The sequence below is a fragment of the Natrix helvetica genome (assembly GCF_964273705.1).
Source record: "Natrix helvetica genome assembly, chromosome: 3".
In the NCBI taxonomy this organism is placed as follows: domain Eukaryota; kingdom Metazoa; phylum Chordata; class Lepidosauria; order Squamata; family Natricidae; genus Natrix; species Natrix helvetica.
This window is the reverse complement of record NC_138549.1, coordinates 84,401,748-84,415,892: the sequence shown is the minus strand read 5'-3', so window position 1 is coordinate 84,415,892 and position 14,145 is coordinate 84,401,748. Positions and strand designations below refer to the sequence as shown.

The window sequence follows — 14,145 nt, the reverse complement described above, 5'->3', positions numbered from 1 at the left end:
ACATCATGGAAAGCCGAAGGTACACATTTGATTCCATACGTTTGGTTTTGAAGTTGCATTGGCAGGGAGAGGGGGGAAAAAAAGACCCATTTACTTCCAGTTCTGCGATTCGATCCACGTGTCCTCAGAACCGATCTACCGAGATCAACGGGGCTTCTTAAATGGTTCGTGTCCACCCTCTTGATTTCAACAAGGGTAGTTTCTTTAAACTTCGTTAGAAAAAGCATCGTTGTCCACATTCCTGTCGCCCAGCTCTTCTCCTCCTCCTCCTCCTCCGTCACAGAAGGCGATCCGTGGCTGGCCCGTTGGTGCCCTTCCGTTCCCGCGCATCGCGGGGCGGAGCAAGGGGGGAAAGCTAGCTTCACCCCTTCGAGCCTAAGGTTCGATTCACCGGCCTCTTTTCCCCCCCGAAGTCGGCTGGTCTCCACCTTAAGGTACCTGGGCCAAAGGCGAGGCCGCTCCTCCCTTATACCGCCGCTCCTCACCTGACCCAGATCCTGAAGAGCGAGCGAGGGAGAATCCACAAGGAAGGAGCGGTTCATCTCTCACGGCTTGCGGGCGTGAGAGCTGAATCACAGCCAGCGCCTGAGTGATTCAATGAGCCTCTAAGGCTAAGCCACCCGCCGTCTGTCCCAAGAGTTTCCGGAGGAGGGAGGGGGAAAGAGACGGGGGGGGGGAGAGGAATGCTATATAAAAAAAGGAAGAACCGGCCAACTTTTTAGTTAAAGCCGCTGCCTCGCAGGCACCCGCACACATCCACGCGCGCTCACGAAACCTTGCTCTCCGTTTCGTGAACTCCCTTCGAAGAGTCCCGATGGCCCGGCGGTGTTTTCCCACGACGGGGGCGCCTGGTGCTCCAGCCTTGCTGCTCTGCGCGTTGCTTGCTCTGTTTCCCTCGGACTCAGGTGAGTGAGCGAGCGAGCGAACGGTGCGCGCTCCCTTCCTCCGTCGTTCCCCCCGCTCCCTCCATCATCCCCGAGATCCCCTTTTCGCGCCTTTGGACTTGGTTTCTGCGAGGTCTGCTTTCCGTCTGGAGGGGTTAGGCTGGATTTTCCTCGTGGATACTGGCCCTGGCCAATGTTTCTGAATCGGTAGTTTCTGTTTTGATCGCGTGGTTTCTTTCACCGTTTCCCATGGTTTTGCACTAATTATTATTGTTGTTGTTGTTATTGTTATTGTTATTCATTAAATATGAAACTCAGCCAACTGAACATTCAAAAATGCATTGCAAATACCAGTGACTGGTGCTAATGGTTGATACGGTTTGCTGCCAGCGTCCTAGGTATCAACCAAGTACCTTTTTAAAATTTAAGATGTTCCGAGTAGCGCAGTTTTTTGCTGTTCCACTGGTGTTATTGCAGGAAGCTGCAATTTGATTATTATTATTATTATTATTATTATTATTATTATTATTATTATTATTATTATTATTATTATTATTATTATTATTATTATTATTATTATTATTATTATTATTTTTATGATAACATTTTAAAATGTTCAGTTGTCTGAGTTTCATGTTTAATGAATAAAACAACAACAACAACAACAACAATAATAATAACAATAACAACAACAATAAGTTTGAAATGGGCCAGGAGTCATCCTTGCATTTGGACTGCGGTGCAACATCGGTGCAACATCGGGGCTCAAGTTTAAGAACAGCTGGCTCTAGGGATTTGAGCTGAGTAAGTTAAAAGCCATGAAACTTTCAAGTGTCTATGGAGCAGGTTGCTCATCATTCTGGACATTTGGGGGGTGGGGTGATTAAAAAAGTATGGAAAATACCAGAAGGGCTCAAGATGTATATTCTGTTCAGAATGCACTAAAGCGTTAGGGATATACATTGTTCTCTAATCAAATCTGAGTGTATTGTTCAAGCGCAGATAGAGAAATGGCACAATTTAAGTCTATAGTCTGAATATCAATTAAGTATTTTATTTATCCAGTTTATTTGCCACCCATCTTGTGCTTCAAGGGGAAGGCAAGTTTAGTGAGAAATTTATCATCTGTTATTAACAATAGGAAAATAACAACATTTTGAAAGCAATTAAATATGTGTATAAGTACTGTGCAATATTGGTGCGCTTTTAAATACTGTATTAGTATCACGGTGGCATATTAAAACAATGCAGTTTCTTAATATCAACAGGATATGGATAGATCTATTCCAGAAAAACGTTATGATTTGCTAAGCAGAAGGGCTATCTGTAGTGTAAAAATGATTGGAAGTGCTTTGAGCCTCACATAAACATAATAAGTACCTGCCTTTCATTAAAACAACCTGATCTTTTTTAGGTTAGTGTACCTGATAAAAATTTGTAGCTGCTTTACAGGTGCACTGATGTTAATAGGTAGCTTAAAGCAGCACCTTAGGAACACCTGCAAAAAAGTTGGACCACGTTAATAAATTTGCAGACATTGCAGTCTTTCAAGATTGGAAATACTTCCCAATCAATGTTTAAGTGGGTGCAGCCTTACTAAGCTGTAAATCTTCAATATAAAAGCAGAGACGTACATTCATACATAATTGTTTCCCTAGATTGGTTTCTGGAATGGGCTGCTTCTTTATTCTCATCTGATACAATTAAATGTAATATGCAAATGTGGAATGGGATTTTGGTACTAACTGGAATTTAAAACTAATGTGGACATAACTAGAGGTGTTAGCCACATTTGCACTGCATGCTTAACAACAGAAGAGTCACTTATTACAGTATGGTTGAAAAACTCGGTGGGACAGAAGTAAGATGGCAACACACATATTCATGTTAATCACCTGGAATGCTTTAACATGCATGTAAAGATTCATAAGAAATGTTTATGACCATTGCACAAACATACTGCACATGCTATTAGTAAATTCACGAACAAATTTTTGAAAACCTGTATTTAAAACATAATTTTCTTCTGAGCACATTATACAGTAGGGTCTCTGTTATAACGATAATCCTTAAAAGAAGAATTTAATCTAATAATACCAAGAAGCAAACAAAATCTAAATAATTGCTTTGAAGAGCTATGGAGCCTGCCAAAGACTGTTTTGTCACATGTTTTCTAAAGAAGGAATGCAACTTTAGGGTACCTTTCAAACTGTTCAATAGTACAATAATGTAGCTGGCTAATGTGTAGCTACGAGGAGCATATAAATTCAATGAATATAAAGATGGTAATCATTGCAGCCCAAGGAGAGATATTATGCATTCTTAGAAAGAAAAAGGTTTCCCTTTTTCTCAAGTCATAAACATGAGAGCCAATCATCCTTTCAGTTCAATATTCTTTTCTACAGGGAGTAATCTTGGAAAGACCCACAAATATGGATATGTATGAAATATAGGAGACAACTACAAAATGGCATCAAAGAATTAATATTTTCCAACAGAAGAGAATATATGTTGCTCAGGTTTGAACTGTGGAGTCCTTAGTGCCCCCTGAGCTTGATTGCTTCATTATCTAGGTATCGTTGCTGGTGGTAGTGATTGTGGAGTTTGCTCTCTGTTTATGTTTATGTACAGTAGTTTGCCCTGCAACTGTTGGACATGTGTGTGTGCTTCTCTCGTTGGTAGTTCAATACAATACAATACAATACAATACAATAGCAGAGTTGGAAGGGACCTTGGAGGTCTTCTAGTCCAACCTCCTGCCCAGGCAGGAAACCCTATACCATTCCAGACAAATGGCTATCCAACACCTTCTTAAAGACTTCCAGTGTTGGGGCATTCACAACTTCTGGAGGCAAGCTCTTCCACGGATTAATTGTTCTAACTGTCAGGAAGTTTCTCCTCAGTTCTAAGTTGCTTCTCTCCTTGATTAGTTTCCACCCATTGCTTCTTGTTCTACCCTCAGGTGTTTTGATGAATAGTTTGACTCCCTCTTCTTTGTGGCAACCTCTGAGATATTGGAACAATGCTATCATGTCTCCCCTAGTCCTTCTTTCTCTTAAGCTAAACATACCCAGTTCCTGCAACCGTTCTTCATATGTTTTAGTCTCCAGTCCCCTAATCATCTTTGTTGCTCTTCTCTGCACTCTTTCTAGAGTCTCCACATCTTTTTTACATCGTGGCGACCAGAACTGAATGCAGTATTCCAAGTGTGGCCTTACCAAGGCATTATAAAGTGGTGTTAACACTTCACGTGATCTTGATTCTATCCCTCTGTTGATGCAGCCGAGGACTGTGTTGGCTTTTTTGGCAGCTGCTGCACAGTGTTGGCTCATATTTAAATGGTTGTCCACTAGGACTCCAAGATCCGTCTCACAGTTGCTACTATTGAGCAAGGTACCACCTATACCGTACCTTTGCATTTCATTTTTCTTGCCTAAATGTAGAACCTTTCTCTTTTCACCATTGAATTTCATTTTATTAGATAGTGCCCAATGTTCAAGTTTGTCAAGATCCTTCTGTATCTTTAGCCTATCTTCTGGAGTGTTGGCTATTCCGGCCAGCTTGATGTCATCTGCAAATTTGATGAGTTGCCCATTTATTCTCTCATCCAAATCATTGATGAAGATGTTGAAGAGTACTGGCCCTAAAACAGAGCTTTGGGGTACTCCACTGCATACTTCCCTCCATGTAGATGCAGTTCCATTGAGGACTACACATTGAGTGCGGTTGGTCAGCCAGTTACGAATCCATCTGGTGGTGATGCTGTCCAACCCACATTCTTCTACTTTATCTAGTAGTAGGTTATGATCTACCTTATCAAATGCCTTACTGAAGTCCAAGTAAACTATATTGACGGCTTTCCTCTGGTCCACTAATTTTGTCACTTTGTCAAAGAATGCAATAAGATTAGTCTGGCATGATCTGTTTTTGACAAACCCATGTTGGCTTTTGGTTATTACTTTGTTTGCTTCTAGGTGTTCGCTGATTTGTTGCTTGATTATCTTTTCCAGAATCTTTCCTGGTGTTGAGGTCAGACTGATAGGTCTATAGTTTCCTCGATCTATTTTTTTCCCTTTAGTTCCTTGATTACAGTGTTCTTTTCTGCTTCATTGTTTGTCTAGTGTTAATTCCTGCTTATCTGGGTGTAGGCAGCCGGAAAAGATGTGTCCGGGTCTGTTTGTTTCCTTCTTACCTTTTACTTTTACACAACATTCAAAGAAACAATAAAAATCTAAGGAAGAAACAAGACCAGAACATTATTTGGCAACCTACAACTAGATAAGCAAGGATTAACACCAAACAAAACACCAGACAAACAATCAAGCATACTCTAATCAAGGAACTACCAAGGAGAAAACCATTCCTCCCTAACCCTGGCAGGGAAAGCTGCTGCATAGTAAACAGGGAACAAACCCCACACTCACTTGCACTGACTGTGTCAACTAATCACCTAATGAAACATCTGTAAGTGAACAACCAAATTTAGAGAGCACCAAGGGCTCCACATTTCTACACTTCTTTGCTAGCACTGTATGATTATCCAGATCTTTACAATGCAGATTTAATAGTCCTAAAAATCCCACTTCCAGTTTTTCTACAGAAATTTCATATGCCCACCATAACTGGTAAGTGGTAACACACTTAGTGTAAACAAAATTACAGTATCTTGATTCATATAACATTCTAAGCTAACATGAGGATAGATAATCTTTGTAGAGGATGATAGGAACCTAAACATTGAATTAGCATCTTGGACGAACCACTTTAGCACACTGAGAAATAATATAAGTTTAGATGTTCAGGTCCAGCATATTAAATTTTATTATGTTAAATTTTTTACAGTTGCCCACTATGTTAGACTCTGGGCAGCTTACATTTTTAAAAAAATTGGTTAAAAACATACATACATACATATGTCAGGCAATCATTACTAAAATAGTCAGAATAATAAGTAGTATAAATACAATGGGTCCCACAAACACATTAGTTCCAGGCCTGACAACCAAGTTAGATCTTCTGGATCCCCAAAATAGCAGGGATACTGTACTAGAAACCAATGGTAGTGACAGAGAAGACATATTTCCTTGGTCCCACAAGGTGGCAGTCTTTGTGTGAAGGAACTGGATTGCACGCACTCTGCCTGCATGTACGGAAGTAATTGGAGATATGTGGTCCCTCAAATAACCAGATAGATAATCAACTTTGCCATGAAGGGTTTTCTGGTGATGGCCAACACCTTGAATTGCATCCAGAAGATTCCAGGCAACAAAGGCAGCTTATGTAGCAGCAGTGCCATATATGCATAATGTGAAGTGTCCATTACCATGCTTACTTTGTTATGCAGGATTAAACACCATGTAAGAACCTAACCAATGTGTTGGTACTAATGCAGAATCTCTTAGATATTCTAAATATTCTCTAAATTTTTGCATCTTTTGGGTTATAGCCCAATGGACAAGTTAGAGGAGATTATGAGTTACAATCTATTGATTATAGAAGACTGCTTTATGCATAGTATACAGATACAGCCTGTCTGAATTGTTGATTCAAGGAGACCTCTGCTGCATGAGGAAATAATATATCTCATTTTTAAATTGTGGATTTATACAAATTAAACCACATGAACTATAATTCCTGCAACCTTTGCAATGAGAGCCAGTTTGGTCTAGTGATTTAAGGCACCAGGCTGGCAACTAGGAGGGTGAGTTCTAGTCCCACTTTAGGCATGAAAACTATCTGGGAGGCTTTGGGTCAATCACAAGGTGGTTGTTGTGAAGAAAATAGGAGGAAATAAAAATAATTGGGATTACAAAAATATATTAAAAAATACCTAGCCACTATGGATTGGTTTGCTGAGAACTCATGCCAGTTTGTAGACCACCTCCTAGAAAGATATCAGGTTGGGAAGGTTTGACTTATATTCCAATTTCAATCAGACTTTTTTAAAAAAAAACATGATCAATTATTGTGTTTATAATATTGTTAGTGCCTTAAACAATTCAACAGTCCACACAGAATATTGTAATATGTGGGAAAACCCCTAAGTCATATTCCTCTCTATACATTTTCATACAGGTAGCTCTGCAGTAAAGACAGCTGTAAACATAACTTGGTCATCAATCAATTTTAAGACTCTGCTCCACTGGGATCCAAAGCCCGTTGATTATGTTTATACAGTTGAAATGGACGGGTAAGTTAATGTTTGGAAGCACAACCATGCCTTTCCTTAGGTATCTGTATTTCATCTGTTGTAATGGAGGAGTTTGAGAAATAACAAGAATACATATATGAAAAAACATCTCCATGATGTAACTTAATATTGGACATGAATTGATACTTAAAATTAATACTGTTGATTTCATGTAAGACTATAATTTGAAGCATACCTGCTTACATAAAACATTTAATAAGTGTATATTGTTGAAAGAAGAAATCCAATACTTTCTCATCTAAATTTTCTTAAAGGTCTCCCTAGATAATTTTTAATTTCACCCTTCCTATGGTATGTCCCCTAGAACTGTTCCAATTTTAGGGGTAAAATTAAATCGTATCACTTCAAGTGTTGAATCAGCTGTGTGCTTCAAACTTATAGAAGGTGTCTTCTGTTTATATCTTTCACATGCACAGACATAGGGCCCAGATTGAAATAAACAACCACTCTGATCTGGAGTTTCAGAGGGAAGTGCTTTGATTAAATATCAAAGGTTGAGGTTCATTGAATCTAATTATAGTAGAGATTGTTACTATATTTCTTTAGTGTACTTAGTTTCTATATAAATTTATTTGTAGGCTAGTTAATTTCATATTATATGTTTTATTTTATTTTTATTTCTCTCATTAACTTTTTTAATTCCCCATAATTTTACATGTCCTAAATTATTGCATTTTTCAGTACTTCTAAGTCTGCTGTGAAAGCAGTTGTGTTTTTTTTATTGTAGCAGTACAAAATATTCAAGGGCATATTTTTATAGTTTTCCTAGTTACACTGTTTATCTCATTAACATGGGCAAGATTACTGCTGACCTTGAAACATGTAACATTTTGCATTTTGACTATATGGATTAAAGTACACATTTTTGTATCTGGCCGGGATGATATCCATTTTTTTTCTGACCACTGCAAGGAATGCATGTATAACAGTCTTACTCTTCTGATATATGCATAAAATGTTTGCTTTACATTCTTGATCTTAATCTTTATAGGGATATCTTACGACGAGAAAAAGTATGCATTCATACCAATGAAACTAAATGTGATGTTACGAATGTGATACTTCAGAATTTAAAAGATACGTACAAGGCACGCATATATTCTGAAATACCATACGATGAGGATAATTTTGAATTACCTCCATACCAATTTTCTTCAGAGTTTGTACCTTACAAACAAAGTAAGTATGATAAATATGATATATGTTCCACTATCTTCGATATATTTATACATAGAAAAGAAGAATAGGTATACAGACTTTAAAAAAAAGATTTATAGGAAGGCAGTACTTCCTGTTAATCGTTCATTTTTGTAATTTAGTTTTGAGAGACTGAATATTTTACATAGAGGTAGTCCTTGTTTTACGGCCATTCATTTAACAAAGGTTCAAAGTTATGACAGCTCTGGAAAAAGTGATTTATGACCTGTCCTCAAAGTTGCAACTGTCACATCACACACCTGCAATTACATCATCACAATTCAGGCACTTGGCAACCGATATGACCGGCTGCAGTATCCTGCAATTTGTGACCTTCCCAGCCAGTTCCCAACAAGCAATGTCAATTGAGTTTTCAGACTCCTTAACGACTGTAAAATTAAGTACATTCATAGGATGTCTTGCTTAACTACCCCATTGGTCTAAGTTGTCATAAGTCAAGAACTACCTGTATAACATATGGCTCTCCCAACATTTAATAAAAGGCTAAAAGGGATGAAAGGTAATTTATTCAGTTGGAACAAATCATTAGATTTAATCATTTGTTTCATTTTGACGTATTGATGGAGGCTGCCACTGCCTTCTTCCTAGGGCCAAAAGAGAGTGACTGGCCCAAGGTCGCCCACAACCGGCATTGTGTCTAAGTGGTGGTGGGGGGACTATAACTCATGGTCTCCCAGTTTCTAGCCTGGTGCCTAAACTATAAACCTCTTCTGAAAAATCTTGCCAAGAAAACAGAAGGGACTTGTTCAGGTAGTCACCAGAAATCAACAATGACTCAAAGGCCCGCAAACACATCTTATGCAGCTTCAGTCATATGCTATATTTTTATAATAGCCATTGTAAATTTACCCCCCCCCCAAATAATCTCCGCTCAGAAATAAATAAATAAGTGTTTGCAGTTAGAACTGTAATGCATTTTCCCCCAATTTATGACAGCTGATTTAAAAAAAGGGTGATGTTCCTTTTTTTTGTTCCTCCCCATTCTATACAATCTCTTTGCCCAAGACTTACAAGCACCTTTTGAAAATAATAGCATTAGTTGTGTACTCCTTTTACATTATTTTTTTTTAAAAAGTCAAACTTGGTCATGCTTCTTTTCTAGCTGAGCTTGGAATGCCAACCGTAACACGTTTTGAACAAAAAGATGAAATTCTGAAAGTGGAAGTAGCCGATCCACTAATACCGCATAGAGTTAATAATACCTTGCAAACTATCAGGGCCATATTCAAAAATGATCTGGAATACCTGTTGTACTACTGGAAGGATCAGAGCACGGGCAAGGTGAGAATCTAGTTTCTAAGAACGTTTAACTTTTGCTGGTCAGCATTAACACTTGCTTTTTAAAACTCATTTGAATGTAAAACATAGTTCTGTGCTGGTTGACATTTTTTTGTTGTAGAGTGGGGTCAACAATAAAGTTGAGTGGAATAAATAAAAAAGCATAATTACAGCTAGTCCTTGACTTATGACCACAACCGAGCCCAAATTTTTGATTGCTAAGCAAGACAGTTTGTCAGCGTTCCGATTATTGTGCCCATCAAAAGCAGAACTCTGAGGTATATAGATTCCTCAAAGAACATGTTTATTACACGCATCATATTAGCACAGACTGTGAAAGCCAACTGTGAGAGGTTTCCCGTGTTTGCAGCATAACTAAAAGTGCACTTGTTCCACTCCCCAAATGTCCCCGGTCACATTGTCCAATTACGATGTTTGGCGGATTTCTTGGTCATTCCTCTTCTTCTTCACTTGTTGGGATGACCTTGATTCCCATGAGAAAGTTTTTTGTTATGACTGCTAGTCAGCCTATCTATTTCCCTCCCCCCCCTCCAAAGTTCGTGGCAAGTATGAGGCGGCTAAAGATGGCTTCAGCCAGGTTTGCTTCAGAGTTGACACAGCTGTTAAGTAGGTTTTGCCCCATTTTATGACTTTTTTGCCACAGTTGTTAAGTGAATATGCAGTCCTTAAACGAGTCTGGCTTCCTCCATTGACTTTGCTTGTCGGAAGCCGGCTGGAAAGGTTACAAATGGTTATCACATGACCTCAGGATACTACAACATCAATACCTTCCAGTTGCCAGGCACCCAAATTTTGATCATGTGACCATGGGGATACTGCAACAGTTCATAAGTCATTTTTTCAGTGTCATAAATTTGAACAGTGCCTAAACGAAGGGTTGTAAGTAGAGGACTACCTGTAATATATTTGAAAACCTTTATGTTAATTTTTGTATTAATAGCAATAATCATACACATACTGCTGTTACTTCAGTACAGGTAGCCAGATAATCCTCAGATGTGTGACAATAATTGAGCCCAAAATTTCTGTTGCTGAGACATTTGTTAAGTGAATTTTGCCTCATCTTATGACCTTTCTTGCCACAATTGTTAAACGAATCACTGCAGTTGTTAAGTGAGTAATATGGCTGCTAAGTGACTCTGACTTTCCCATTGACTTTGCTTGTAAGAAGGTTACAAAAGGCGATCCCATGATGCAACGGTCATAAATATGAACCTGTTGCCAAGCATCCAAATTTTGATCGCATAAGATGAGGATGTTGCAACGTTGTAAATATTAAAAAAACAGTCGTAAGTCACTTTTTTCAGAGCTATTGTAACTTTGAATGGTCACTAAACGAACTGTTGTAAGTCGAGGACTACCTGTAGTCCATTATAATTTGCAGTGTGGAGAACTGGAATATTTGCAGACAACTCTTTAAACAATCTTTTTGTTGCTTTTCAGAAAATAGCAAAGACAAAAACTAATCAATTTGCAGTTGATGTTGATAAAGGGAAGAGCTATTGTTTCTACGTTGAGGCTAATATTCCAAGCCGCTTAAATAACCAGAAAAGTCAAAAAAGCGGTATAAAATGTACCAGTATCCAGAGGGAAGACTTGGATGGTATGTATTATGTGATGTCATACATGTTTCCCATTAAGTGTATGAAGATTTGTGACTCACTTTGCTCAGATTGCACAAGGGATGGTCATAATTTTTTTTTCATTTTGTTGCTTCATATGGATTGCACCAACTATTTTTTTCCTCTAAGAATTAAGGAAATTCTTAGATTTCCATATTCAGAAAGATCACAGATCTATGATTCCATATTCAGAAAGATCACAGATCACAGATCTTGGTCTGAAGTATTCGGACCAAATAAAATATCTCAGGGTATAATAATCCTTCTTATCTAAACACCTACACTAGTTTGTTAAGCTAAGGTTATTATTCGGATCCACTTACTTTTCTACACAAGCTTTGTCAGAATGCCAGTGCCTCTAGAATGTTATCTCCTAGTTGGAAGGGAATGCTTTGGATTTATTACACCATTTAATGCCTCATTAATGTAGAATAGCTGCAGTCAAGGAAAAGTTCAGATAAATAATGCATCTAATTCAACTGACGTTGCATTTGTCTTCTTTCCAGCTCTTGATTGGGACAAAATCATCATAATAGTAGCTGCTGCTGTCGGAGTCCTCATTCTGATTATTGTTTTACCCGTGGTGATATGGAAGTGCAAAAAAGCAAAGAGCAGATCATCAGAAAAAGAAAATATGCCTCCAAATTTGTAAGGACTAAACACTCAGCCCTGACTGAGCAAAAGGCTTGATATGCGTTAATGTTACAATGATGCCATGGGGTGGGGGGAACCCTCTCTGGAAGCAATAATAACTGACTCTTCGTTGTACAGACTTTTATGGTTTCTGTGAAACATCTGATTTTAAAACACTATTTTAAACTCCTGTTTTAACTTCACTGTTAAAACAATGAGAACTGTTTGAAATATATTAACTGACATAAATGATGAAATGTTAGGGACGCAGTGGCTCAGTGGCTAAGACGCTGAGCTTGTTGATCAGAAAGGTGAGCAGTTCAGCGGTTCGACTCCCTAGCGCTGCGTAACCGAGTGAGCTCCCGTTACTTGTTCCAGCTTCTGCCAACCTAGCAGTTCGAAAGCACATAAAATATGCAAGTAGAAAAATAGGAACCACCTTTGGTGGGAAGGTAACAGCATTCCTTGCGCCTTCGGCATTTAGTCATGCTGGCCACATGACCACGGAGACATCTTCAGACAGCGCTGTCTCTTCGGCTTTGAAATGGAGATGAACACCACCCCCTAGAGTTGGGAATGAGCAGCACATATGTGCGAGGGGAACCTTTACCTTTACCTATGATGAAATGTTACCATTTCTACTGCACTATTGATAGCATCTTTTTAGATTGGGTGTTCTGGGTACATTAAGTGGTGATAATACTATACGAATGGGTTTTTAGTAATCTGATTTTGCATAAAAGGTATGGTACAAATTGCGCTTAAATATTAGAATATGTTGCAAGAAAATAACTGATAAAAAGGAAAAGATTCCTTTGAGCTGAACTTGACCATTGACCATGGACGTGGTTCAGAAATGCCTTTCTTGGGCAGATATCTGGCAACAACTGTTAAATAATGATTCTGTTTTAATCAAAACTGTGTCAACTATTTCAGCCGGTAACATGTTGCTGGCTGCCATTGCTAGAACTTAGCACTTTAAATATGTATTAGTAATTAACTGCTGGAAAGAAAGAAATCTTAACTTTTTAATAATTCTGTATAACTGTAAATACAGGTGGTGTGAATTGAGGCTCTTCATGGTACTATATTTATGATTTTTATGAATGAAAGTATATTTGTATTTATTGCATTAATTTATTTAATATAATAAAGGTAAATGGGGACTACAGATGTACGTTTCTTGATTTGGGGCATTCGGTGATTTTTATTATCAAATGTTTTGCCCATGCTGGCTAAAAATGGGCATGTCGTTGTACATTTTAAAACTTGTCACGTTGACAGCTAAAACCACAAAATTAACTGAGAAATTAGAGGAGAAAAATATTTTCCCATTAAGTACCATAATTAGGATTTCTTTTAACACACGAATTGTTTGTGCTCCTGTTCATTTCTGTACTGTAAAATACATACAATCACTTGCAGAAATACATTTCAAGTGTGCCAACATGAATTCGCTAGTAACACAAAATCTTAGCTCCACCATCAGACAGAAACATATTCAACCATGGTTTACTGATGATTTTTAAAATTCATAGAACATTTTCTATTTGAAATGTAGAATATACTCCTATAATTCCTATTTGTGTTCTGTGTTGTAAAGAGTTCTTTATATAGAAAGTATAACTATGTTGTGAGGTTATTGGGTTTTTTTTTTTGCAAGTGGAGAAGTACATATATATAATGCTAGCATGGTACAAATAAGTAATTTATAAACATTACGTATTTATAAACATTAAGATCCTATTTAGAAACCTGGGAGGTCAACTGGTATCATACATTATAACAAGGTCATTGAACAAGTCCAGGCTGCCAAAAGGTATGTCAGGAATGTAATTAAGAGCTTAACGAGGAATGTGGTTTCTTGTGACTATTTTGAATAAAAAGCTTATGACGTTGTACATGTGACATGCAGTACAATGTTTATTCTACCCCTTTCATCTAGATAGCATTCCCAACATAAAACATTTAATGTAATGATTAGATGGTAGCAGTAAAATTAAGTTTTAATCCAAAATATCAACTAATTTAAATAGCCACAAATCTTCTAGATAGCCTACATTGGGCAATGGGTTTTGCAGCAACTGCCTTGCACCGTTTAGAATCAACCAAGCATATGTTAATTAATTTGTGTAACATTTCTCATCCCCTCCACCCCAACGAAATTAATTTTGTTGTTTCAATTCCTATGAAGTTTTTATAAGAAATAAATTTACTGCTTTTAACAATCTGTAGATCACGGGGATCCACAAAGTTTGTAGTACTGGAACTGCTTATT

General features: G+C 37.9%; 1 protein-coding gene across 1 annotated transcript; it reads left to right on the top strand.

Moving 5' to 3' along the window:
• Positions 1 to 682: 682 nt before the first annotated feature.
• On the top strand, positions 683 to 13,038 carry F3 (coagulation factor III, tissue factor). Its single transcript, XM_081947729.1, has 6 exons — positions 683 to 905; positions 6,960 to 7,074; positions 8,087 to 8,274; positions 9,416 to 9,594; positions 11,056 to 11,215; positions 11,741 to 13,038. The coding sequence occupies exons 1-6, from the start codon at positions 815 to 817 to the stop codon at positions 11,884 to 11,886; spliced, it is 879 nt and encodes a 292-aa protein (XP_081803855.1). The 5' UTR covers positions 683 to 814; the 3' UTR covers positions 11,887 to 13,038.
• Positions 13,039 to 14,145: the final 1,107 nt, after the last annotated feature.